At 40.2% G+C, this 26,512-nt stretch overlaps 1 protein-coding gene across 19 annotated transcripts in view; it reads right to left on the reverse strand.

The window, feature by feature from the left end:
• CCDC15 (coiled-coil domain containing 15) overlaps positions 1 to 26,512 on the reverse strand; it is an 80,258-nt gene that overhangs the window by 9,471 nt on the left and 44,275 nt on the right. For 3 of the 19 annotated variants that reach the window (XR_003143415.3, XR_003143416.3, XR_004815662.2), the window contains one exon: positions 20,720 to 20,855. The exons of 15 other annotated variants lie outside the window; for them this stretch is intronic. Coding sequence is in view for 1 of the 4 variants with exons in the window: in XM_025465078.3 (XP_025320863.3) it covers positions 17,114 to 17,126 (13 nt within the window). In the remaining 3 variants the exon portion in view is untranslated. Of the gene's footprint in view, positions 1 to 15,931; positions 17,127 to 20,719; positions 20,856 to 26,512 lie in introns of those variants that run through there. One more of the 19 variants, XM_025465078.3, reaches the window with a different exon arrangement.

Genomic DNA, 26,512 nt, shown 5'->3' on the forward strand with positions numbered 1-26,512 from the left:
CAGATCCCAGTGGATAAAGATAGGCTTGGTGAGAGGAGTAAGAGTGTTGACTTTGCATTTCCCCTCCAGCAGCAAGGTGCATTTGAGCCTTTCTTGGTACTTGTAAATGGTGAACCCATTTCTATTTTGAATACTTGACTACATGAATACAATTTAGAAAGTAGGTGTAAAAGAATCTACCTTTGAATGACTGCTTGATAAAGTGGGATGTATTTTGCAGATACAATTTTATTATGGCTCACATTCATACACAATTAGGCTAGAGTCATCTGTTGCTGCATCACCAATCATCCCTACAACTTAATGGCAGGAAACAACAAAAAATACTTATCCCATTGTTTTTGTGGGTCAGGAATGCAGACAAAGGACAGTGAGGACAGCTTATCTCTGTTCCATGATGTCTGGGCCTCAGCTGAGACTCAAATGCTGAGGAGCTAGAATCATCTGAAAGCTTAACTGAGATTGGACCTGTTTCCATGAATGGCTCATTCATGTGCCTGGCAAGTTCATGCTGGAAGTTGGTTCCTCCTGACATGATCTCCACAGTGTTGCTTGAATGTCCTCACAACAGGGTGTCTGGCTTCCCAGAGTGAGCAATGCAAGGGCTCAAGGTGGAAGCTGCAATTTCTGTTAATGATCTTGCCTGGGAAGCCACACACCATCAGTGCAATCCTCTATTGGTCACATGGGTCAGTCTCTTCATTGTGTGAGGGGACTATGCAAAGGTGTGAATACCAAGAGATGTGGATCATTAAGGGCCACCTTGGAGGCTGGCTGCTGCATCTGGCATGACAGAGGTCAGTTAAAGCCAGATCAGATCACTACTGACAGAACACTAAAGCGCAGGCAACTGTCAGAGGCCCAAGCCTAACGGAGGTGGTTCATTGTCCTGGCTACTCTAGCCGTGGGGTCTAATAGAAGCTGTTCTTGGTCTATCAGGTTTGTCATCAACCCAATCCAATAACCTTCCATGGGTGGAGAGTTTATAATTTCCCAAAAGTGAAGCATTAGATGGGATCTTCAAAGCAAAGCCACACAAAGCTGCTTTGCTGGGCTGGATAAACTCTTGCTCAACACATGTCTATGGGATGCACAGTTTCTGGATGCACATTTTCTGTGGCTGCTAATGAATTTAGAGCTGAGTGGGAAGGGGTAGTGAAACAACAGCAGGGCTTCAAAAATGATTCTCCATAGAGCAAGGCTAAAAAGAAATCTATATTGACATAGTAGATTTACATGAAAATAGTCTCTCCACTCTTTGTAAACAGCCATAAATAAGGATAAGCAGTGACATGCAACACTTTGCAGGAGCCAGCAGGAGTTTCTGCTCTGGCACACTATATGGTTTCATGCTGGAGCACCTCTGCAGTTATTCTGCTGACCCGCAGGACAACTGAAAGCCTAACATTTTTCCTTCTCATCACCTCCTACATCCCCTGGTGGGAGCTTTCCTGCCATTTTCCTTTCCAGATGGAATGACGTGGCTTGGAACAGCCTAGACAGCTTGTCCTGAACAGAAGGGCAGAGAAAACCAGTGGACAGAATGTGACAGGGCTCGGGAAACAAGGGAGAGATACCGAGGCGCCAAAAGTACAGCTGCCCCACTAGAGAAGTGTTGCCTAGAACCCTCTCTCTTCTTGGGCAGGAGCACCTCAGACAGGAGGAGTGCCCCTGTTCTCAATGGAGCTCACTAAAGCTGAGACTTGCTGCTACTGAACAGCTAAGTCAAGGTGGAAAGGAAGGGATCTTCCCTCCAGGAAAACAAGGGCTTCTGTTTCCATTACACAGCTTTTGTTATTATCATGTTATGTGACCAGGGCAAGTCTCAATCTTTCCACCTGTAGTTTCATCTGTGGATAAGAATAATCCGCTTCTCTGGAACTGAGACATGTAGTTACTAAGTGCAAAAGGAATGAGTAAATATTCACTAAACTCCAAAACACCATTAGGTGAAAGGCTTCAAAGGGGAAACTGGGCAAAAGTGTTATTTTGCTCTCCAATAATTCCCTTGGCTTCCTTCAGAGCTGTGTGGCATTAAGACAGGGCCACGGGCTTGGGAGCCAAATGCCTGGACACCTGCTTGCTCTACCTTACTATGTTTCTGGAACATAGTGCTCCCCAGGGGGCCTGCCACTTTAAAATAAGGGACTTGGGGGCAGCCCCGGTGGTGCAGTGGTTTAGCACCGCCTGCAGCCTGGGGTGTGATCCTGGAGACCCGGGATCGAGTCCCACATCGGGCTCCCTGCATGGAGCCTGCTTTTCCCTCTGTGTCTCTGCCTCTCTCTCTCTCTCTGAATAAATTTTTTAAAAAGGGGCGGGTGGAGGACTTGTTCAGTGACCTCTGTATAGTGCTTTCTGCTCTGGTCTTCATGACCTTGAGTTTAAAGACTAGAACGGCCACATGGTGCCTTGTGGACTGTGGACCAGATGGACACCTGAACTCTCCCCCCACGTCTTCAGGAGAGCTCAGAAATTAACCCATCCCATTTCTTTACCTTTACTATATGACTGATCTTGTAAACTCTATCAGTCCCCTGCCTCACCCAGACCAATTGAATAAGGATCTGAGGGTGGAGTCCCTGCTTAGATATAGTTTAGAAACCTCTGTAGGTGGATTCAAATGTGCATTCAAAGCTAAAATCATTTAGCCCATCATCATTTACAGCTCTCAGCACAGAGGCTCAGGGGCAGGCACTGGCCCAAACACACTGTTAGTTAGCAGCATAGTTAGAAGTGGACCTCAAAGCTTGTGAACCTGAATCTCTGAAAAGTACCTAGAAGGGACTTAGAGAATCTCTATCTCCCCCATCTGTGGAAACCTTGGGTTTCCGCAATAAAAATCATCCTAGATCCCAAAGGTCACAATGGAGAGACACTTCCACAGCAGGAGAGCAGCTGGACCACATACTGACTAACTTTCTGAGAATCACCCTGACGTTGGCGATCTCACTAATCACAGGTGCTACATCAAGCTGCTATCAACTACAAGACCTCTAATTTAAATTTTAGCCTTGCTAAAAGGGACAACTGATGCAAAGTAGCCACAGAAAGTCACACATAACAAGAAAATCTGCTCCTGCTTTAGTTCATTTGTCTTCTGAGAGGAAGGCTGGTTGGTTGCCTCTATGCCTAGACCCACATGGTAAGGCCATTTCTTTTTCCAGCAGACCAGAAAGTTCCATGAGGCCCATCACAGTCTGTGAAGTCAGAGCCAAGGAGAAAGGCCAGGAATCAGATTAAGGTCCATCTTGTACATTCAAGTTTCCTCTCCTGCTGACGTGAAAGGGCCACCCTCTCTGCAGCCCCACATCTCCCACAGCTGTCTCACACACTGGTCCCCTCCTCCCCTTTCAGCAAATGCATTGAAAGCAAGTAGCAGAAGGGAGGTTTTGCTATATTCTGTTTCATCATTTCCTGGGTAAGTGACCCAAGATTCAGTCACAACAGAAAGAATTGCTGGTCCTAGTCAGCAGATCTGGATGGGGGTTTTGAGTGTTTGGTCTTGCTACAAGACCTTGGGTCTATCCCTTAACTCCTCTGAGCTTTTGGCACCTCAACTTAAAAACAGGGATCTAGAACCCCACCCCGTCTACCTCTCAGGATTGTGACAGAGATCAGTCTCACTAATGTACGTGAGAAGGATCTTTGTAAGCTGTAGAGACTGCTTGGGTGGGGAGCCTTATTAGGGAATTGAGCCTTGGATAGGAGTACAAATACTCTAAAGGATTGACTTTTCAGAGAAGCAGAATATTCTGTTAACCAAACCACTTTGGAGTTGAGAAATAGCTTCAAGGGATCCTTGCCTAGGTCTACAGGAGAACATCCCTAGTATTTATGGGTTCCCTGAGGGCGTACAACGGGGCTTATTGAGGAAGGCTTCAGCACAGACCCTGTTCTCTCCTGGGTGACAGAAGCTGTCCCAGAGACAATGCCTCCTAAGGAAAGCTACACACTGTGTTGCTGCCAACCAAACGTGATGATCTGCACTACGGTCATTCATTGTGCCTAGTACATGGGAGATGTCCATAAATATTTGTTGAATGAATTGACTTCCATGTAAGCTAGTGCCCATGCTAATCCCATACTCTCTTGAGACCTGCAACTTGTCAGGGCAGATATAGCTCATTACTGAGGATTAAATTAGAAGAAAAAAAGAAATAACCAAACAAATCTAATTATAGAATTATATATATTCATTGTAACTAAGAAGTAGGCATTACAGGTATGTACAACACATACACAACAAAAAGAAATAACACAATTCAGTTTCATAAAACTTTTCTAGTGACAGTTATTAATGAGCCCCAAACCATGCTGGGCATTGCTGTAGGCAGAATATAGAAAGAAATGACCTACAGTGTTAGAACTGAGGTGAAAGACCCCATGGTGATTGAGGGATTGGGCAGGGTCAGGAAGGATTTGAGGAGGGGGTGACATCTGATGTAGCAGAGAAGGGGAACTAAGAGAACCATCCAACCAGGGAATCATGTGACAAGTGGAAACTCTAGAGCATATGATGATTAATTCACAACAGCAACTGCTTACTGAGGAGTGGCTATGTGTGGGAACTATGCTAAATGCTTTACAGACAGTATCTCATTTGCTCCGCATGTTAACTCCATGAAGGAGGTATTTTTATTCCCATTCTATATATGAGAAAACTGGATTTCGGATGGCCACAACGTTGGAACCGGCAGGAACAGGATTCAGACACTGGTCTCACTCATGCCCTCCCCCACCACCCCTCAGTCCTTGTTCTCATGTAGTACAGCATGCACAGAATTAATTATTCATGGAGCAACAGGTATATTGGAAGAAAAGATAGGATGAGGACAAATCATGTAATTTTTTTCATGGATTCTGAGGTGCCTTTATTGAACATAGAGGCGGGGGAGGGGAGCCACAGAAGGGAAAGGCGGGGAAGAACAAGATTCGAATTGTGCTCTGAGATCACTCCAGCAGCCATAGAGGGAGTGGTCTAGAGACCACTTAAGAGGCTGTGACCATGATCCAGGCTTGGGGTAAGAGAATCACTGCTTGTCATCAAGCTCTGCCTTCAGAGTGTGGTCCCAGGAACAGCAGCCTCCTCATCACCTTGAGCTTGTGAGAAATGCAAACTCTTGAGCCCCACCCGGACCTACTGAATTAGAATCTTTATTTTAACATGATGCCCATGGGGATCCCTGGGTGGCTCAGCGGTTTGGCGCCTGCCTTTGGCCCAGGGCGCGATCCTGGAGTCCCGGGATCCAGTCCCATGTCAGACTCCCAGCATGGAGCATGCTTCTCCCTCCTCCTGTGTCTCTGCCTCTCTCTCTCTCTCTCTCTCTATCATAAATAAATAAATAAATCTTTAAAAAAAAATAACATGATGCCCAGCTAATTCTACTGCACATTGAAATTTGACCAGCACTGGCATTAAGGACAGGAGCCCTGCCTGGCTGGGACAGGAGGGGGAGATGGACACTCCTAGAGGGGCACAGTTTTGGATAGCAGATGCCTTTGAGAATCAGAGGAAAGCCAAGAAAAAAGTGCTGATGCATACCAAAATTAGCCTACAATTTTAAGGGGTAATGAGCACAAACGACTGCTGGATCTGTAAGAAATCCCTGAATCCTAATTCATTATTAATTAGTTTGGGAGGAGTGAAACGGAGTTGTTTTTCTTTTTTTTTTTAAATCAAGTCTGAAACCATAGACTGTAATTTTAGAGAACTCTTAAGAGCCTGGACAAGGCTTTGGTCACTGCAGTCAGGGCCAAGACTCTGTTCCCACTCCCCAGCCCCACTGCTAGGCATTGTTCTCCAAATCCCCTGGTGATCTGAGCAGATACCCTGGCACTACAAAACAAGGCCTACCCCAGCCTCCTTGAGCTGGGCCTGACCTGTCTGCCTGCTTTTCTTTTCTTTGGTCCCAGAAAAGCCAAAATTAGCTTCACTTTTGTTCCTTTTCTTAGGTGCCTCTACATTGTATCTCAGGAAAGGATTATTGTGCTCTGGGGACTCTCTCATCATGGGATGTGGGGAAGGTGATGAGTGAAAAGGAAAATGGTCTTTGACAAATTGGTTCAACTCAGGTAATCACATGACTTTCCAGTAATTGCTCATCACTGCTTCAGGAAGGCTACTGTTTAAGCTCCCAAATATTAGCCCAATAGGAGGCCAAGGAAGGTTGGGGAGCAGTCAGAGGTTTGAAAGCATGACCACGTGAGCAAAGGACTTCTTTTGGGGGGTGAGGAGATGTTAGGGTCACTGCCAGAATAAAGAGGAATGGGAGCGACTCCTGAGCTGTGGGCTCTGGAGGCTGTGGCATTTGAGCTTGGTTTGATTCCTGGATGGATAGGCTTTCCTTGCTGACTGTTCTGGGGCCAGAAGGAAATACTTTACCTCTCACAATGAGCACTGCTTGAAAAACAAAACCATGGACAGTGATCCAGGGGGCAAATGTGATGTGAACTGTCAGAGCTAAAGGTTTCACAAAGAGAACTCAAGGTGTGGTCAGGCATTTGCCTTAAACTTCTCAAAAATTCCAGAGAGAGCTCCTACTGACCTCATTCAGACTTGCTCAGCCTGACCTCCCTGGCCATTTGGGAAATGAAAGCAGTGGTGGCAGGAACATGTGAGGATGCTTTCCTGGGCAGGACATTTTTTCCTATTCTCATCTATCTGATGTATCTGTGGGTGGAGGTGGACAAAGGGCAGTCACTAGTGACAAAAGAGACATGAGGTGATGAGAGCCAGCCCTGCCCAGCTGACCACTGCCAGCAGCTGTTTCTCCAGCCTGCATTCCCCAGGGTTAGCCTCCCTCCCATGGAGATTTCTGATATTGGGATTCCTACTTTGGACATACATTTTCCACATCTGAAAATATGCCTTGATAGCCACACAGGGGATATATTATTTGGCAAGAGATTGGAGATATAACTTTGAAAGCCGCAATATGTTTCTACCTTCTGATGACACCTACCTACTTGAGATACCTCTCTTGCCTTGTACAACTTCTTGCTTAGGCAAACTGTAGGCAGTCTTCCACCCACTTTGTCCATACCTCCCCACAGGTCTCTTCCCCTGGCATTTCACTAGGATTTGGGATTCCTCCTCACTCCTCTACTCCCAGATGTACTAAATCAGTGAGACTTGAGAATCTGATGATAAGCAGACTGCCTGGGCTAGTGTGCGGCAGGCTGGGGCGAGTCAGCTCACAGCCTCCCAATTTGTATAGATGAATTTTTTTTAAAGATTTTATTTATTTATTCATGACACACACACACACACAGAGAGAGAGAGAGAGAGAGAGAGAGGCAGAGACACAAGCAGAGGGAGAAGCAGTCTCCATGCAGGGAGCCCGATGTGGGACTCGATCCCGGGTCTCCAGGATCACACCCTGGGCCGAAGGCAGCACTAAAACCACTGAGCCACCCGGGCTGCCCTGTATAGATGAATTTTAGTAACCATTACACCTCACACTTCTTATACCAGTGATTCTCTACCTTGGCTGAATATCAGAATCATGCATGGGATTTTAAAAAATTAACATATAATATGGATTCCAAGCAGAGATTAGATGTGTGGGTTTCACCTCCTTCTTTAAGCACAAAAAAGTACCTTAAAATCCCCAGCAATGGTTCCACCAGATTATATGTTAGCACCTGGTCATCTCTTGGAGAATATCCCTAATGAGGGTCAATCACTTGGTCCCACAGAGGACAGGAAGCCTTCTGAACAAAAGGGATGTGGGGACCCTAGGACTCATCTTTAAAAGACAAACCTCACTGGGGACAGGGAAGTACTCAGAACTTTTAGGGGTCCAAGATGGTCAAGAAAAGCTGTAGAACCTATAGTGGATCTCCGTGGGTAAGAAGGTGAGAGAATGGAGATTCTGGCTCCACTGGCTGGCGGGGCTGTAACTGGGTCTCACTCAGCATTTTAGGCCAGCTGGTATCCTGGCAGATGCTGCTTAGGTGAACTGCTATATTAGGAGACCAAGTCAGGGTACCCCTGGCTACGGTTAGCAAAGGGAGGTCCCTTCTTGAAGGGCCACAGCTGGGCCTGAAAGACTGCTAGGAGCAGCTGGTAAGCACCAGCTGCTCACAGGGTAGGACCCATGTCCAACAGTGACACCGTAAGGCAGTGAGAGGTCACAGCAGAAGTAATGGTAACAATATTTCTCTGATGTTATTTGCCCACCAATGATCTCAGTACCTTGCACTTATTCATTCATTTAGTAACATTTAATAAGAGCTCTGTGAGGAAGTCACGACCACCCCTATTGTCCAGAGAAGGGAATTGAGTCACCGAAGTTATACGGAGAGTAGCTGCCAGGTTGTGAGCCAGGCAGTTTGGCTCCAGAGCCCACACTACTAAACACTAGTCAGGCCTTGCTGCCCCCATAACAAAAGCCATCATTTTTGTGCATTTACTGTGTGCTTCTATGTTGTCTGTGCTCTCTTAATCCTCACCACTATCTTATGACATGAGTACTGTTTCAATTTCCATTTCACAGATGAGGAAATTGAGACCCAGTGAAGATAAGTAGTGGACTGCTCATTATCCATTTTCATTCCCCTGGGAAAAAAAGGCTAATCTCACCCACAGCAGTTCCTTCACTTTTTCAAACTTCTAAACCTTTAGGCTTCTCAGAAAACTGAAGCTAGATGAGAATCTTTACTAGATGATAATGATACTGAGTGCATGTCCTGCAATAAAACATGTGTAGTCTTTAGCAAGGAACTGGAACAACAAAGATGATACGACAATACTTCCACCTCTAAGTCTGTAAAAGCAGATCATTTTAATTTCAGCGGTCCTGCCCCAGACTTACTAAATCAGAATACATGAAAGGTGAGGCCAGGAAACCTGAACTAAAGCAAACCACGAGAGCTTCTAGTACACAGCCAGGGTTGAGAGGCACCGTCTTTATTTCATAGTATTATTTTGCAGCCCCCAATGAGCACGCAGCAGTATTTCCAAAAACCATCTGTAGCTTTTAAATTTTTTTACTTGGAGAGGAGCTGGTTAAGGATAGGGGCAGAGAAGCAAAGGCCACGGGGCTCAATGCTCACATCCACGTGCTCTCCATGCCCTCCCCTGGCCTTCTCAACTTAAAAAGTCATCATCTGTTCTTCAAAGACAGGTCCAAATGTCTTCTTCCCAGTGAACCCTTGCCCTGTCCAGCTTCCTCTCCTCCAGCCTTGTCCTGCCAAAGGACTGCATCTTGTGAGCCTGTGGCACACTGCTTCCCTTAAAGCACTGCTTACCTCATCCCCTCTCTGTGCTCTCCCCGCACCAGGCAAGACACACCTGCAGGACTGGCAATAATTTACATGTTCCCCCTGGCCCAGCAGATGTCTGGGACATAGCAGCCTATCAGAAAGTGCTAGTTGAATGAATATAAAAGAGAGAAGACAAAGATATAAGGAAGACAAAAAGGGCCATACGTGGAGGATGGCTAGTGAAATCTGATTCAGTGCTGACCCCTTGAGCACATGTGATCCTTGCCCTGAACCATAGGACAGCCAGTCCAGGGTCACTTGGTCACCTTGGAACTGTGGGCAGAGTACCGACAGTGAGGTGAAAACATTTATGATTTCACCAGGAATCATTTCTTTCTCTTTCTCTTTCTTTCTTTCTTTTTTTTTTTAAAGATAGATTTATTTATTGATTGATTGATTTATGATAGACACAGAGAGAGAGAGAGAGAGAGAGAGAGAGAGGCAGAGACACAGGCAGAGGGAGAAGCAGGCTCCAATGCTGGGAGCCTGATGTGGGACTCGATCCCGGGACTCCAGGATCACGCCCTGGGCCAAAGGCAAGTGCCAAACTGCCGAGTCACCCAGGGATCCCCTCTTTTTTTTTTTTTAAAGATTTAGTTTCTTATTTTAGAGAGACAGAAAGAGAGAGAGAGAGAAAGCAGGGAGGGACAGAAGGAGAGGGAGAGAAAGAATCTCCAGCAGAGTCCCCACTGAGCTTGAAGTCCAATGTGGGGCTTGATCTCACAACCCTGAGATCATGACCTGAGCCAAAATCAAGAGTAAGAGGCTTAACTGATGAAGCCATCCAACCACTCCATCATTTCTTATTTCTGTTGATACTTAGAGCAACCTTGTGAGAGACACAGGGTAGATGTTAATCTCATTTTATAGTGAGATAACTAAGGCTCATAAAGGCTGATAAATATGTCCAAGGGTCACAGGGCTGGTCAACAGAGGATGGATTAATCCAAATTAATTGCTAGATAAAAGTGGGACATATTGTTAAGGTTGGAAGAACCCTAGCATATCATCCGATCCAACTCTGGTCAATGGTGTATCTCCCCCAAAACCGCTTCAAGGAGGGGTGATGGAGTTTGTTAGAATTAACTATAGTATAGGGGGGCTCCATGCAACCACTATGACTTGGACAGGGCCACATGAAAGTTCTCCCTGCACGGAGTTAAACTCTCTGTGGCACATCCCCACTAACTCAATCCTCTCCTCCTGAAGACCAAAGGCATTGCTCCCTTTCCACTCTGCCAGTTCCATTCCACTGCCCTTGAGATGCTGAGGCTGACATCTTGGACTGAGCGGAGGTCCCAATTCCCTTCCCTTGCAGCACTGTGGCCAAGAGTGGCCAGTGTTTGCTCAGCTAGGACGCTGGCACTGTGGATAGTGTGGGTGAGTCACCACTTGCCTATGGGGATTGAAGTCCCCATGAAGGCATTTCAAAAGGGGTATCATCCTCTGCCACTCTCTGTTCAGGAGAGTTTCAAAGAGCTATACTCCTCCAACTTCATGATGAAAATATACTCAAAACATCTAGTTGAGTTTGACCTAAAAAGGGGGGAAAGCTGCAAAATGAATTGCTTCATGCCTAGAAAGTAATAACAACAGGTATCTCACTGGCCTTTAGGAGTTAAAAAGGTCCTTTCATGGTTTGTTTTCAGTTTTTGCAGCCCATCAATAAGGTGGAGAAGTAAACTTCTTTTGCGTGAACAAGAATAACAGGACTCAGCCTCACAGCTTGCATGTGGTGGGATAAGGACTTACTCCGGGCCTTCTAGTTCTGAGGTCAATGCCTTTGACCTGCACAGGAGGCCAGAGAAAACCCTCTGCAGACCACACAGGTGCTGACAGGGGCAGGCACTCACCTATTTTAGCTCAGCTCTGAGTGCCAGCACTTCTGAGCCCAGTGCTTTATTTTGCACTGTCTTATCTCAATAGGAAAAGGCAATTCAAGAGAACATCCTTGTCATGGTGCTCCAGTTTTTCCAGCTGTCCAGCTTTCTTAGCCCCAGTTCATCCCCTGGGTCTGACCATTACTCATATCCATGGAGGCCTCTTATCAGGGCTAAGATATAGGACCTATTTTTTTCTCCGTATCAGACAGACTGGAATCTATCCACCTTTTGTGGCTTGATATCCCACAATTAGCTGGCTCAATCCAGCCACACTGGGAAGCTGCTTGAAAAGCAGTCCCTAGTAAACCAGCTGCTTCCCTCACAAAACCCTAGGATTTTAGGGACTTCCTCTGCTAAGTGTGAGGGAGAGCCATTTCATGCTGGAGCTGATTCTGAGAGTCTTTAATCCTATACTTTCTCCCCGAATTTTTTACTCTGGAAAACTTCAAACCTACAGAAAAGTTGAAAAAATAATACAATGAACATGCATACGATTCACCTAAATTCACCAGTTCTCATTTTGTCACATTTGCTTGATTTTTCTCTCCATATACATATCTGCATATAACATATACACAGTCGGCCCTTAACAACATGGGTTTGAACTGCACAGGTCCATTTATACATGTTTGTTTTGTTTTTATAAATGCAGTACCGTACTGTAAATATATTTTCTCTTTCTCATGATTTCCTTAATAACACTTTCTTTCCTCTAGCTTAATTTATTGTAAGAATACAGTATATAATATATATAACATACAAAATATGTGCTAATCAACGACTTAGGTCACCGGTAAGTCTTCCAGGTAATAGTAAGCTATCTGTAGTTAGGCTTTTGGGGAGTCAAAAGCTATGTACAAATTATCAACTGTGCAGGGGGGTCAGTATTCCTAGCCCTCATGTTGCTCAAGGGTCAACTGTACAGATGGCAACCAAGTAAATGAAAAAATGCTCCACATCATGTGTCATCAGGAAAATGCAAAATAAAACGATGAGATACCACTGCACAGCTATTAGAATGGCCAAAATCTATAAACACTAACAATACCGAATGCTGACAAGGATGTGGAGCAACAAGAACTCTCATTCATTGCTAGCAGGAATGCAAAATTGTATAACCAGTTTACTAACTAAACACTTACCATACTATCTAGCACTCAGGCTACTTGGTATTTACCCAAAAGACTTCAAAACTTATATCCAAACAAAACCTGCACATGGATGTTTATAGTAGCTTTATTCAAAACTGCCAAATCTTGGAAGAAACTATGATGTCCTTCACCAGGTGAGTGGATAAATAAACTGTGATATATCCAGACCATGGAATATTATTCAGCCAATTTCTAACAAGAAATTGGCTATCAAGCCATGAAAAGACACAGAGGAACTTAAACGCATATTACTAATTGAAAGAAGCCAATCTGAAAAGGCTACATACTACATAATTCCAGCTACAGGTAGCCTCAGCTTTTCAACAGTTTGCATTATACCACTTTGCTTTTATGAAAGATGTATATTTGTACCTGTTTTTGCTAACTCAAAGAAAGTCTGAGGAGGATTTTTGTTTTTATGAAAAAAAGTGACAAGTGAAACAGTGTTCAGCATTTGTTTTGCAGTGAGCCATTATAGAGGCAGCATGAGCAGCCCCGCCAAGCTCCTTCCCTGGGAGCTACACTCAGGGGTCTCAACATCAAGCTGCCACAGCTCTGAACGGATAGCATCTGTGCTTCATCTAGAATTATTTTGTGTATCCATTAGCAAGATGTGTTCTAGAGTGTCAGAAAAGCATGAGAGATTATTTTTTAGGTCTGGAAATGCTCAAAACATTTTTTGCATCAATTGATGGTAATTGCTTCTTAGCTTTACCATTTCAGTTTATGAAAGGTGTCACAGACATGCTCCACTTTTGGATAGTGGGGGAAATCTGTAAATAGCATTAAAAAACAGCTAAAAAAAATAAAAAATAAATAAAAAATAAAAAAACAGCTAAACAATGGAAACAATGAAAAAAATCAGTGGTTGCCAAAAGTTAGCAGGGGAGGGAAAGGGTTAGAGGGATGAATGGGCAGAGCATACAGGACTTTTAGGGCAGTAAAACTATTCTGTATGGTGTTATAAAGATAAATACATGTCAGTACACATTTGTCAAAACCCATAATTGTACGATGCCAAGAGAGCCCTAATCTAATGTAAACTGTGGACTTTGGGAGATGATAATGTGTCAATGTAGGTTCATCATTTGTAACAAATGTACCACACTGGTGGAGGATGTTGGTAACTAAGGTGGCTCTGAATGTTGAGGGACCGGGAGTATATGAGAAATTGTTGTACCTTCCTCTCAAAGTTGCTGTGAACCTAAAACTGCTCTATAAAAATAATTTTACAAAATACACTAGATGGGATTACCAGCAGATAAATATTAAAAGAACCAAATATAAAAGCATAACAATAGAAATTATTTCAAGTAAAGTACAGAAAAACAATAATCCAAAAAGGAACAAACAATCCAATTAAAAATGGGTAAAGATGTTGAATAGACATTTCTCCAAAATGATCTGTAAATGCCATCAGGCATATTAGATGCTTGGGGGTTAGGGTTGAGGGGAGGCTGGGTGGCTCAGCTGGTTAACCTCTGACTCTTGGTTTCACTCAGGTCACGATCTCCGGGTCATGAGATCAAGCTCCACATCAGGCTCCCTGCTCAGCAGGGAGTCTGCTTCCCATCTCTCTGTCCCTCTGCCTCACCCTGCGCTTGTTCAAATAAATAAATAAATCTTTAAAAAAAAAAAAAAAGATGTTCAGGGTACCTGGATGGCTCAGTCGGTTAAGAGTTCAACTTTTAATTTTAGCTCAGGTCTTCATCTTAGCATCCTGAGTTCAAGCCCTGCACTGGGCTCCACACCTAGTGGAGGTAGTGCTCAACAACAATTATAATACAGAAAATGCAAACCAAAACCTTAATGAAATATCACCTCACACGCATTAGGATGGCTACTATCAAAAAACCAAAATAAATGTTGCCAACGATGTGAGAAATTAGAACCCTTGTGCACTCCTGGTGGGTTTGTAAAATGGCACAATTGCAATGGAAAACAAAATGAAGGTTCCTCAAAAAATTAAAAATAGAACTATCATATGATCTAGGAATTCTACTTCTGGGTCTATATCTAAAAGAATTGAAAGTTTCATATTTGCAAGATGAAAAAATTATGGACATCTGTTTCATGACAATGTGCATATAACACATTTATTAATACTACTAAACCATACACTTAAAAAAGTGTCATATAAATAAATGAACAGATGAATGGGAATAAAATGAAACAAAGTTGGCTTTAGACGTACAAAAGCTGAAAGAATTCATCCCCAGTAAACCAAGACCTACAAGAAATGTTAAAGGTTGCAAAATAATATTTGTTATTATATATTATATATTATGATAAAACAATTCTTGTTTACATATCTTAAATAACAATAGACTTTCAACAAAAATAATAATGTATTTTGACATAAAAGTAAAATGCATGACAACAATAGCATAAAGGGCTGAGTAGGATAAATGGAAGTATACTCTTGCAAGATTCTTATACTATGATTTTTATACTATATGGAAAGTAGTTTACTATCATTTGAAGGTATACAGTGGAAAAGCTAGAGACGTGTCCTATAAACCCTAGAACAACAAATAATACAACAGGAAAAAAGTTATAGCTAACATGCTAACAAAGGAGATCAAATGGAATTATAAAAACATAAAAGTAATTCAAAAGAAGGCCGGAAAAGAAAAAAGGGGAACAAATACCAAAAGGCACAAATAGCAATATGACATACTGACATCATACCTTATCAATAATTACATTAAAGGTAAATGGTCTAAAACACTAAAAGGTAGAAATAGTCAGGTCTGACAAAAAGTCAAGACTTGATTATATACTGCTGACAAGAAATGCACTTTAAATATAAAGGAACAAGCAGGTTAAAAATAAAAGGATGGAAAAAGATACACCCTGCTGGCACTAATTAAAAGAAGACTGGGTAACTATATTAATATCAGACAATGTAGATTTCAGAGAAACAAAATTCTCAGGGATAAAGAAGATCACTTCATAATTATGGAGTCAAAAAATTAGACATAACAACTCCAGACATTTACACATCTAATAACAGAACTTCAAAATACACAAAGCAAAGACTGATGAAACTATAAGGAGATGTTACAAATCCATAGTTACAGAGACTTCAATAGCCCTGTCTCAATTATTGATAGAATAAGTAGGCATAAAAATGGCAAAGATATACACCTGACCAACATCCTCAACCAATGTGACTTGATGGACATTTATAGAACATTGCACAACATTTACACAATAGAAGAATACACATTTATAAAACAACAGGATATACATTCTTTGATTGTGAGGTTATTAAACTTAGAACTTTTACCAAGTCACACTCTGTGCCATGAAAAAAAAGTGTCAATAAATTTTGAAAGATTCAAGACATGCATAGTATATTTCTCCAGCCACAATAAAATTAAATTAGAAATCAGTAACAGAAAGATGCGCTGAAAATCACCAAATATTTGGAAATCAAATAACACACATGGGATATCTAAATATCCCATGATCAAAGAAGGAACTAAGGAAACATTAACAGGTATTTTGAACTGAATGGAAATGAAGTCATAAGGTACTGCTAGAGTAGTAAGTTTACAGCACTAATTGTCTATATGAGAAAAGAACACAAACATCAAATCAATGACCTACTCTTTTACATAACTAAAAAAAAAAAAAAAAAGAGAAAGAAAATTAAGCCTAAAGTAAGCAGAAGAAAATAAAGATTGAAGCAGAAATCAATGAACTAGGGAACAGGAAAGTTAAAAAAAAGAAAAGAAAAGAAAAGAAAAAGCTAGGTCTTTGAGGAATTTAATAAAATTGATAAATCTTGAGTGTACCTGGATCACACACACACAAAAGGAAGATATAATATTTTTTTTTTTTTTGAGAGAGGACATGTACATTCAACTATTGTGGGGCAGAGAGAGAAAGAGAGGATCCCAAGCAGGCTCCACATACAGCATGGAGCCCAACATGGGACTGTATCTCACAACGCTGAGATCATGACTGGAGCTGAAATCAAGAGTCAGGTGCTCAACCAGCTAGGCCACCCAGGCACGTGGAAGATACCAATTAGTAAGATAAAGAAAAAGAGGGGCAACATCACTACAGATGCTACAGATATTAAAAGAATAATAGAAGAATACCAAGAACAAAGTTATGCCAAAATATTTGACAATTTAGATGAAATGACAAGTTCGTTAAAAGACACAAACTACTAAAGGTTACTCAAGAAAAAAAAGTAGCTAATCTAAATAGCTCTACTATCAACATTAACAATGTTGTTAATAACCTTTCCAAATTGAAAAGTCTATAACTAGATGGATTCACTGGCAAATTCTACCAAACATTTAAGACAGAAATAATACAAATTCCATATAAACTCTTGCCAAAAAATTGGAGAGAATATTTCCCAATTTATTCTATCAGTCTCTGAAACCAAAACCAATCAAAGATATTACAAGGAAAGTTCAAGTCAGTATCTTTTAGAACACAGATGTAAATTCTAAACAAAATTTCAAGCAAATCTAATCAATTAAAAGAATTATACATTATCACCGAACTGAGGTATACCCCAGGAACACAGAGTTAGTTTAACATCCAAATATCAAACAATGTTACTTTTTTTTTTTCTTTTTTTTTTTCTTTTTTTTCAATGTTACTTTTTTTAAGATTTATTTATTCATGAGAGACTGAGGGAGAGAGGCAGAGACACAGGCAGAGGGAGAAGCAGGTTCCTTGCAGGGAGCCCGATGCGAGACTTGACCCCAGAAACTAGGATCACGCCCTGCGCCGAAGGCAGGAGCCCAACGCCGAGCCACCCAGGTGTCCCAAACAATGTTATTCCTACATCAACAAACTAAAAAAGAAAAATTAATATGATCATCTCACTAGAGAAAAATTTTTTTGACAAAACCTAACATCCATTCTTAATAAAAATTCTCAACAAACCAGGAGGAGAAAAACTTCCTCAGTCTAATAAATGGCATCCAGGTAAAAACTACAGCTTACATCATACTTAATGATGAATGACTAAATGCTTTCCTAAGATAAGGATTGTCCACTCTGAGCACTTCTATTCAACCTTGTACTGAAGGTTCCAGCCAGTATAATCAGGCAATAAAGAAAAATAAAAGCCAACCAGATTTAAGGGAAGAAGTACAACTGTCTTTGAAGATGTTATGATCACCATGTAAAAATTTCCAATGAATATGTGAGCTTAATAAGGGTATAAGATCCATACCCAAAAATCAATTATGCATCTCTACATACCCACAACAATAAAAAATCAGAAACTGAAATAAAATAAATATCATTTACATAGCACCAAAAATATGAAATATTTAGGGTCAGATATGGCAAAAGACATGAGAGACCTATACACTGAAAACTTCGAGAAAAATTAAAGAGGAGCTAAATAAATGGAGTGATATACCTTGTTCATGAGCTGGAAAACTCAATTATCATTAACTATTTCTTCCCAATTCTCCCCAAATTATCTATAGATTCAACACAATCACAACCAAAATCCAAGAAGTCTTGGGGCATGTGGGTGGCTTGGTCAGGTAAGTATTTGACTCTTGATTTCAGCTAAGGTCATGATCTCAGGGTCATGAGATCCAGCCCCACATCAGGCTCTGTGCTCACTGGGGAGTCTGTCTGAGATTCTCTCCCTGAACCCCCTATTCTCTCTCTAAAATAAATAAATAAATCTTTTTTAAAAATCCAAGAAAAAAAATAAAAAATAAATAAATAAAATAAAATAAATCCAAGAAGGCTTTTTGTATGAATTGACAAACTTATTTTTTTAAAGATTGATTGATTAATTGATTGATTGATTTATGATAGACATAGAGAGAGAGAGAGGCAGAGACACAGGAGGTGGGAGAAGCAGGCTCCATGCCGGGAGCCCGACACGGGACTCGATCCCGGGGCCCCAGGATCGCGCCCCCGGCCAAAGGCAGGCGCCAAACTGCTGAGCCACCCAGGGATCCCCTGACAAACTTATTTTAAAATTTATATGGAAATACAAAGGGCCTAGAATAGCCAAAATAGATCTGGGGGAAAAAATGGAGGGCTAACACTATGTGATTTCAAGCATTACCACAAAACTACACTAATCAGAACAGCATGGTAGGAATATTTAGACAAATAGATCAATGCAACAGAAGAGAAAGTCCAGAAATAAACCAATACATATATGGACAACTCACTTTTTAAATACCTTTACTAAGATACAGCTTGAATTATTATAAAGCTTACCATCACCATAATATAATTTGAGAACACTTTCATCACTCCCAAAAGAAATCTTATACTCAAAAGAAACTTTGTATTCATTAACAGTCACTCTCCACACTCTCTTTTCCAGACCTAGTAGATTTGCCTATTCTAGACATTTCATACAATGGGATCACACAATATGTGGCCTTCGTGACTGGCTTCCTTCACTTGGCATGATGTTTTCAAAGTCTGTCTATGTTGTAGTATGGATCAATGCTTTATTCCTTTTTATTGCTAATATTCCACTGTACAGATATACGACCTTTTATTTATCTATTCATCAGTTCTTGGACACTTGGGATGCTTCCACTTCCTGGCTATTATGAATAATGCTACTATGAAAATGTATACAGGTTTCTGTTGGGATGTGCATTTTCAGTTCTCTTGGTTATATATCCAAGAGCGGAATTGCTGAGTCATATAGTAAATCTGTTTAACCTTTTGAGAAACTGCTAAACTATTTTTCAAAAACAACTATGCCACTTTACAATCCCCACCAACAGTGTATGAGAATTCTGATTCCCCCATATTCTCATCAACACTTGCTACTATTTGTTATTTTTATAATAGTAATACTTTGGGTATGAGATGGTATCTTATCGTGGTTTTGATCTGCATTTCCCAATAACTCTTGATGTTGAACATCCTTTTAAGTACTTATTAGCTATTTATATATTTTCCTGGGAGAAGTTCTATTTAAATCCTTTGTCCACTTTTTTTTAAAAGATTTTTATTTATTCATTCATGAGAAACACACACACACACACACACACACACACACACACACACAGAGGCAGAGACACAGGCAGAGGGAGAAGCAAGCTCCATGCAGGGAGCCCGAGGTGGGACTCAATCCCAGGACTCTAGGATCACGCCCTGAGCCGAAGGCAGGTGCTAAACTACTGAGCCACCCAGGGATCCCTCCTTTTGTCCACTTTTTAATTGGGTTGCTTTTTACTACTGAGTTGTAAGAGTTCTTTATATATTCTGAATAAAAGTCTCTTATTAGATATATGATTTGTAAATATATTCTCCTATTCTGGAGTTGCTTTCCACTTGACAGGTTTTAATTTTAATGAAGTCCAGCCTATCAATTTTCTCTTTTGTTTGTTGCACAACTGATTTTTGACATATGCATAAAGGCAGTGTAGTGGAGAAAGGATAACCTTTTTTTTTTTTTTTTTAAGATTTACTTATTGATTTGAGAGAGTGTACAGGAACCAGGGAAGGGGCAGAGGGCGAGACTATACAAGCAGACTTCCACTGGGCGTGAAGCCCAAGGTGGGGCTTGATCTCATGAGCCATGAAATCAGGACCTGAGCCAAAACCAAGAGTCAGACGTTTAACCAATTGAGCCACCCAGGCATCCCAAAAGGACAGCTTTTTTGACAAATGTATATATGTATGCAAAAAAAGCTCCTTCATATCATATATGAAAATTAACTCAAACTGAATCATGGATCTAAATATAAAATCTTAAAGAATAATCTTTCTAGAAGAAACAAAAAAGAAAATTTTTGTGACCTTGGGTTAGACAACAATTTCTTAAAAAATCTATTAAACAACAAATTGAAAAATGAGTCCTCATCACAATTTAAAACTTCTACTCTTTGAAAGACAATGTTAAGATAAAAAGATAAACCACAGGGTTTCACAGGGTGGGTGAAAATCTTTGCAAAGCATATATCTGATAGAAGACATATCCAGATTACATTAAAGAAATCTTAAAACTCAATAATAAGACAATTAAAAAATTTGGATTTAAACAGACATACCACCAAAAATGATATACAGATGATAAATAAACACTTGAAAAGATGCTCAACATCTTCAGTCATATAGGAATGCAAACTAAAGCCACGAGACACCACAACACACCTTATCAAATGGCTAAAATAAAAAAGGCTGACCAGCTTAACAATAACCCACAACCTTCGGATAACTGGGTGTTATGCTATATGTTGGCAAATTGAACTCCAAAAAAAATTTTTTTTTTAAATGTGTAATAAAGAAAAAAAAAAAAAAAAAAAGACTGACCATACCCAATACCAAACACTGATGAAGATAAAAGAACTTGAACTCTCTCATACTGCTGGTGGTAAAATAAGATGGTACAACCACTTTGGAAAATAGTTCAACAGTTTTTTAAAAAATTAAACATATACTTACCATATGATCCAACCATTCCACTCCCAGGTATACTCCCAAGAGAAAAGGATCATATTTCAAAAGACTTGTGCATGAATGTTCATTGCAGCTTTATTCTAACAGACCCAAACTGGAAACAACCCAAGTGTCCATCAAGCTATGAATGGAAAAAGTGTGGTCAATCCATAAAATGGAATACTATTTCACAACCAAAAGGAATGAACACTCGATAGTACAAGGATCAATCTAAAAATAATTATGTTGAATAAAATAAGATGGGCACAAGAGTACAGTATTGAGTACAGTATTATATTGAGGCAGTATAGAGAAAATTCCTATAAAGCCATTGGTCTCAAGCAAGAGTTAAGTATTCCATACACTTAAAGACAAATACTTCCTTCTGGGAAAGAGAACAAATAAGCAAGTAACAACTGTTAGTGAGTAATGATTGGCTGAACAAAAACAAAAGAAACAGTTTACCCAGAAGTAACAATTTAAAGTTGGCTTGCACAAGTATTTCTATTTTTCAGGTACCCTGAACAATGCTGACCATGGTAAAAGGCATCCTATGACTGTCTTGTGACCACTATAGAGTGACCAGAAGATAATGATCCAGAGACTAAAGGACATTTCCCCAGCCCTAGCCCCTCATGCCTGAAAAGTGCCTTTCAGAACCATACATGGTACCCCTTGAGGGGTAGTAACATTCCTCTTTCTTATCAGCTACCTTGTATCCAAGCTATCTCCAATAAACTCTGCCTGTTTTCTTTCTCTCCAGTTCAAAGTTCATTTCTAGGACATTGAGACTCAAGAACCTGATCTTGGAGACCGGAATCATCATGATTTCAGAAAATGCAAGCTAACCTATAGTGACAGAAAACAAACCAGTGATTGCCTAGGGAAGTGGAGACAGGGAGGGAGAAAAACGTGAGGTTACTAAGGGCATGAGTATAAGCTCTTGGGGATGATAGATATGTTCAGTATATTGACTATGGTATATATATATATACACACACACATGCACACACACATATGAAAACATCACAGTTTATACTTTAAATATGTGTAGTTTATTGAACACTAATTGTATTTATTTTTTTAAAAGCCCACCTAACAAGTAGAGAGGAAATAAATAAGTAGCTCATGGAGAAAAATATCAGAAAACCTAAGTAATGAGCATTTGTTAAAATATAGGACTGATTCAAGACTAAAACTTTTAAATACATGCTGATGTCAATTGCTAAAAATTACTCTGAAACAAAGAACTATTGTTTTCTGAATAGTAGTATGAGGCCAGTTCACACTCATACAAGGACTGCTGAAAATTCTGGGCTTCTATCCATTTGTGGCAAGCTATTTACTCCAGGAGTTATTATGGCCTTCCTTTTAGTTAGATTAACACAGGTATGTATTAAAAACCAGGAAACCATCCTACAAAGGCCAAAAGATCAGGCATTGGAAAAGTACAAGAGATTCTAGTCGTACTGTATATGGAACTCAATCCATCCAGATTCTGACCACTAATCATGGCCATCTCTAGCAGAGTGAAAAAAAGGATTTTCTTACAAGTGTTCTCCCACACTTGCCATTCTTTGCTGAGCTCTAACTGTAGGTCTAAATTGAATATCCCTCAAGTATGAAATATAAACATATCTTTCTTTATCATATGATTCAAACTCAAATGCAAAATAAAACCATAATAGAGTTATTAAGCAAGAAGTCTCAATATTGCAACTTGGGTAGAGAGACGTTTTCATATCAGTGAAAATGAAGATTTAAAGGCATGTAAGACAGTGTAGCAGGATTAGGAGAAAGGTAATGAGAATATGAGAAAGATAGTATGTGGAAGGCCAAAACAAGCACATACTCATCATTCACAACTGACCTTAAAATAGATGTCAACTTGCTCACTTAAAATATAATGTGTGAAATAAGCAAGAGAATAACAGGAAAAGATTAGAAGAGTACAAAAGTTAAAAGATGAGCCTAAGATCATGAAGGTGGTCCTGGCTAGGGATCTACATAGAGATTGGATTCCAAAGACAGCCAGTAAAGAAAAGTGATATTTTGAGGACATTTATATTTGCTTAGTTCAATAACTCCTTATGCTGTGAAAATGGCAAGTGGTAAAAGATTTTTCTGTAAGTAATGAATCAAATTGAGGTTTTCAATGGTGAAATTTAAATGGAACCAAGAGAATGACAATGGAAAAGCTTAGTTACTGGTATAATTGTCTATACCAATTATTCTCTAAACAAGTAAACTAAGAACTAAGGAAACACGTCAGCAGCAAATGTTGACACTTTAGATCTGGTAACAGAAGTTACTAGAAATGATGGACTCAGCACCTTCACCTCCCTAGTTATTCCTTACGTCAAACATCTTGTAAGAGTTGTCTGGACTTTTTGTCTCTATTTCCTGATCACCTCACCTACTCCAATGTGGCTTTGAGGCCCATCAATCACTCCACCAAAACAACTCTCTCAAAGGTCAATAGTGGCCTACAGGTCATTTAATCCATCTAGCACATTCATTCTCAATGAGAGCAATATTGTACCCAAGGTAGCAAAAACGGATTTGAGAGAGCAAAAAATATTAGATATTAAAAATAGTCTGTGGCCCTCCAAAAGTCATAGTACATAAGCAGAAATGCAATATACCTAGGCATTCTCCACTTCTGGTGCTATAACTTCTCCCCAGGTGACTTTATGTATGCCATCTGCATCAGTTACCACCCACTAATACCTGTACCTTGTAAAAGCTACAACTCCATCACAGTTCCTCTGAGGTTTAAACCTATTAACTACCTGCCAGTCTGACAACTCCATTTGAATGTCTCAAAGGCATTTTTCTGGGAAAAGAACCCACAGCTTTGGTCAGATTCTCAGGTTAAGGACTACTGCCATATAGTAGTTTCAGAAAGGTTCATAAAATCAAAAATGACAAAGCTAACTTACAAAATTGATATAAACAATTATTCTATAAACAAGCTCTCATTCTTCTCTGACACTTTTAAGAAGCTGTAAATACAACTTGTGTTAATATAACTTTGTGGGGGATCCCTGGGTGGCGCAGCGGTTTAGCGCCTGCCTTTGGCCCAGGGCGCGATCCTGGAGACCCAGGATGGAGTCCCACGTCGGGTTCCCGGTGCATGGAGCCTGCTTCTCCCTCTGCCTGTGTCTCTGCCTCTCTCTCTCTCTCTCTCTCTCTGTGTGACTATCATAAATAGATAAAAATTAAAAATATATATATAACTTTGTGTAAATATAACTTTCAGTTGATACACAATAGAAACTAAACTAGGTCAGAAATCAACATATCAATGTACTGTTTTTTTCCAGAGCACTGAAGTGAATGCAGCTATAAGCAGTTATGCCAAAAGATATTCTGAAACTAGTACAGACTTTCAATAAAAGAGAGGAAAAACAAAACATACCAACCATTGCAAATTGGTTGGTAAATTTGCTATGCTATTGGCAAATTTGCTATGCTATGTGTTGGCACAACTAAATAACAAGTATAGGTCAACATTTATATCCTGGGAAGAATCCTAAAGATAATATAACAGGCAAACTGCATTTAAAAAGTCTTATAATTGCAACAACTCAAAAACTCGTCACTCAGTCACCTTCCATATGATAAGGCCACACCGCTAATCCTTTACAAAGTTAAAACTAAAATACAGACTTAAACTAAAAATGAGGCCTATCTTTTTGGCTCTATGGACTCTTGTCTTCCCAAACCAGAAATCTGTCAACCCCAATATGTTCAAATAAAAGGAATTCTGCTTGTAAGATTAAAGTACAGGTTTATCTCAGGGGTTAAAGAGGTGCCCTGTTAGATCTCAAAGACATGAAAGAAATCTTCCTCTTTAGAACAACAGGATTAAAGTCTAATCTAGCAGGTCTAAATCTTTGCTTGTTGATCCTGTTATTCTGTTCAACCTTTCTGTCTGCTCACTTCCTGATTCTGATACGAATTCTTCCTTAGTGATTTCTGAAATCATTATTAAAAATAACATAATACTTCCTACTGGGTTCTCTAGTTGGATTTCCTTTAAGCACCTCAAACCCAGTATGCCCCCAAACTAAACTTATCCTCTCCACATCTACCTCCTTCCAGGCAGATCTATTTTAGATTTTATCTGGTGACCTAAGCCATAAACCTTGGGCTTAACCCTGAATTCTCTGCTGACAAAATCTTATCTATCATATGCTCTTAAAATTGCCTCCTCTGTATTGCCTCGCTGGCCCTGGCTTATATGAAAGGTGGTGTTACAGGCTTCAAAGAGGTTAGGTGATAGAATCCAATAAATGGGAGATTGAATTCCAGTTCTGCCATTGCTAAGTGTGATCTTAATCTTAGGCAAATTACTCAACCTCTCTAGGGCTCATTTTCTATAGAATAATACTATTTGCCTCATAAGGTTACTGAGGTGAGTATAAATGGGCTAACGCCTCTAAAACAACACTGTGCCTGGCACATTATAAACACTCAATGAATGGCAGCTACCGTTATCCTGCCGAACTGTGTATCAATTAAATGAGGCAATAATCTTTGTAAAGCACTTGACACAAAGTAAGGACTTTATATAATAATTAAAAAAAACAAACAATTTCACCTCTCATCTTCTAAGTATATTACCGTTTTTTGTTTTTTGTTTTTAAAGATTTTATTTATCCGAGAGAAAGAGAGGCAGACAGAGAAGCAGGCTCCATGCAGGGAGCCTGATGTGGGACTGGATCCTGGGTCTCCAGGATCACGTCCTGGGCCAAAGGCAGCGCTAAACTGCTGAGCCACCCGGGCTGCCCAAGTATATTACCCTATTAATAATCTCCTAACACTTAGTCTGAGTCACCTTATCTATTCCCCAAAATGCCCTAAGTGGCTCCTGTTTTCAGGATAAACTCCAAATCCCTTCTGTGACATACAAAGCTGTTTATGATCTTGTCTTTATTTCTTAAGACTCACCTCTTGCCATTCTTTTAGTTCTAATCATATCCATCTCAGAAGTATCATATTCTCTCAAGTCACTGCGTTTACAATGTTATTCCTTTTACCTAAGATTCCCATCCACTCTTTTCTCCAACCCAATTACAATTTTGTCTCATACTACTGCTTCTAATCCTTCAAAACTCAGCCCAGGTTGTAGCCTTCTGCTACAACCATATCCCCAATTCTGAGTTCAAAACAGTCTCTACAATCCAATATTTTCTTGCAATTCTTTCTTCTAATGATATACCTGTGTTGATAAGAGAAATTAGTCTGTAACACTGCTTTCTTGTAATGTCTTTAACAGGCTGGCAGTAAGGATATACTGGTGTCTATAATTATTTAGGGAGTATTCCCGGTTTTTCATTCTCTGGAATGATGTAAAACTTGGTGTTATTTTTTCCTTAAACACTTGGCAACTAACATTTATGGAGCAGCCACTGTGCCAGATTACACACATTTACATGTTACCTCATTTAATCCTCACAGCAACTTTATGAGGTTTATGACACTATTATCCCTGTCTTAGAAGAAACTGAGGCTTATTGAGGTAACTTTCCCAAAGTCACACAGCTGGTAAGTAGCAGAGGTGGGACTTGAACACATATCTCTGAATGTTCTTAACAACATGCTATGTTGTCTTGTAATACTTAAAATATGGTATTATTATTATCCTTTTATCTATCCTTTTATCTGCTTCCTCACTCATGAGTGAAATCTATCTAGTAAGATCTTTGAAGAGCAGACTTTCATTTTTTACAACCCTAAGTCTAGCCATCAAGTATATCAATTAATAATATACTCAATAGGGGGTCCCTGGGT

This window comes from Canis lupus, chromosome 5 (assembly GCF_003254725.2).
Source record: "Canis lupus dingo isolate Sandy chromosome 5, ASM325472v2, whole genome shotgun sequence".
NCBI classification, from domain to species: domain Eukaryota; kingdom Metazoa; phylum Chordata; class Mammalia; order Carnivora; family Canidae; genus Canis; species Canis lupus.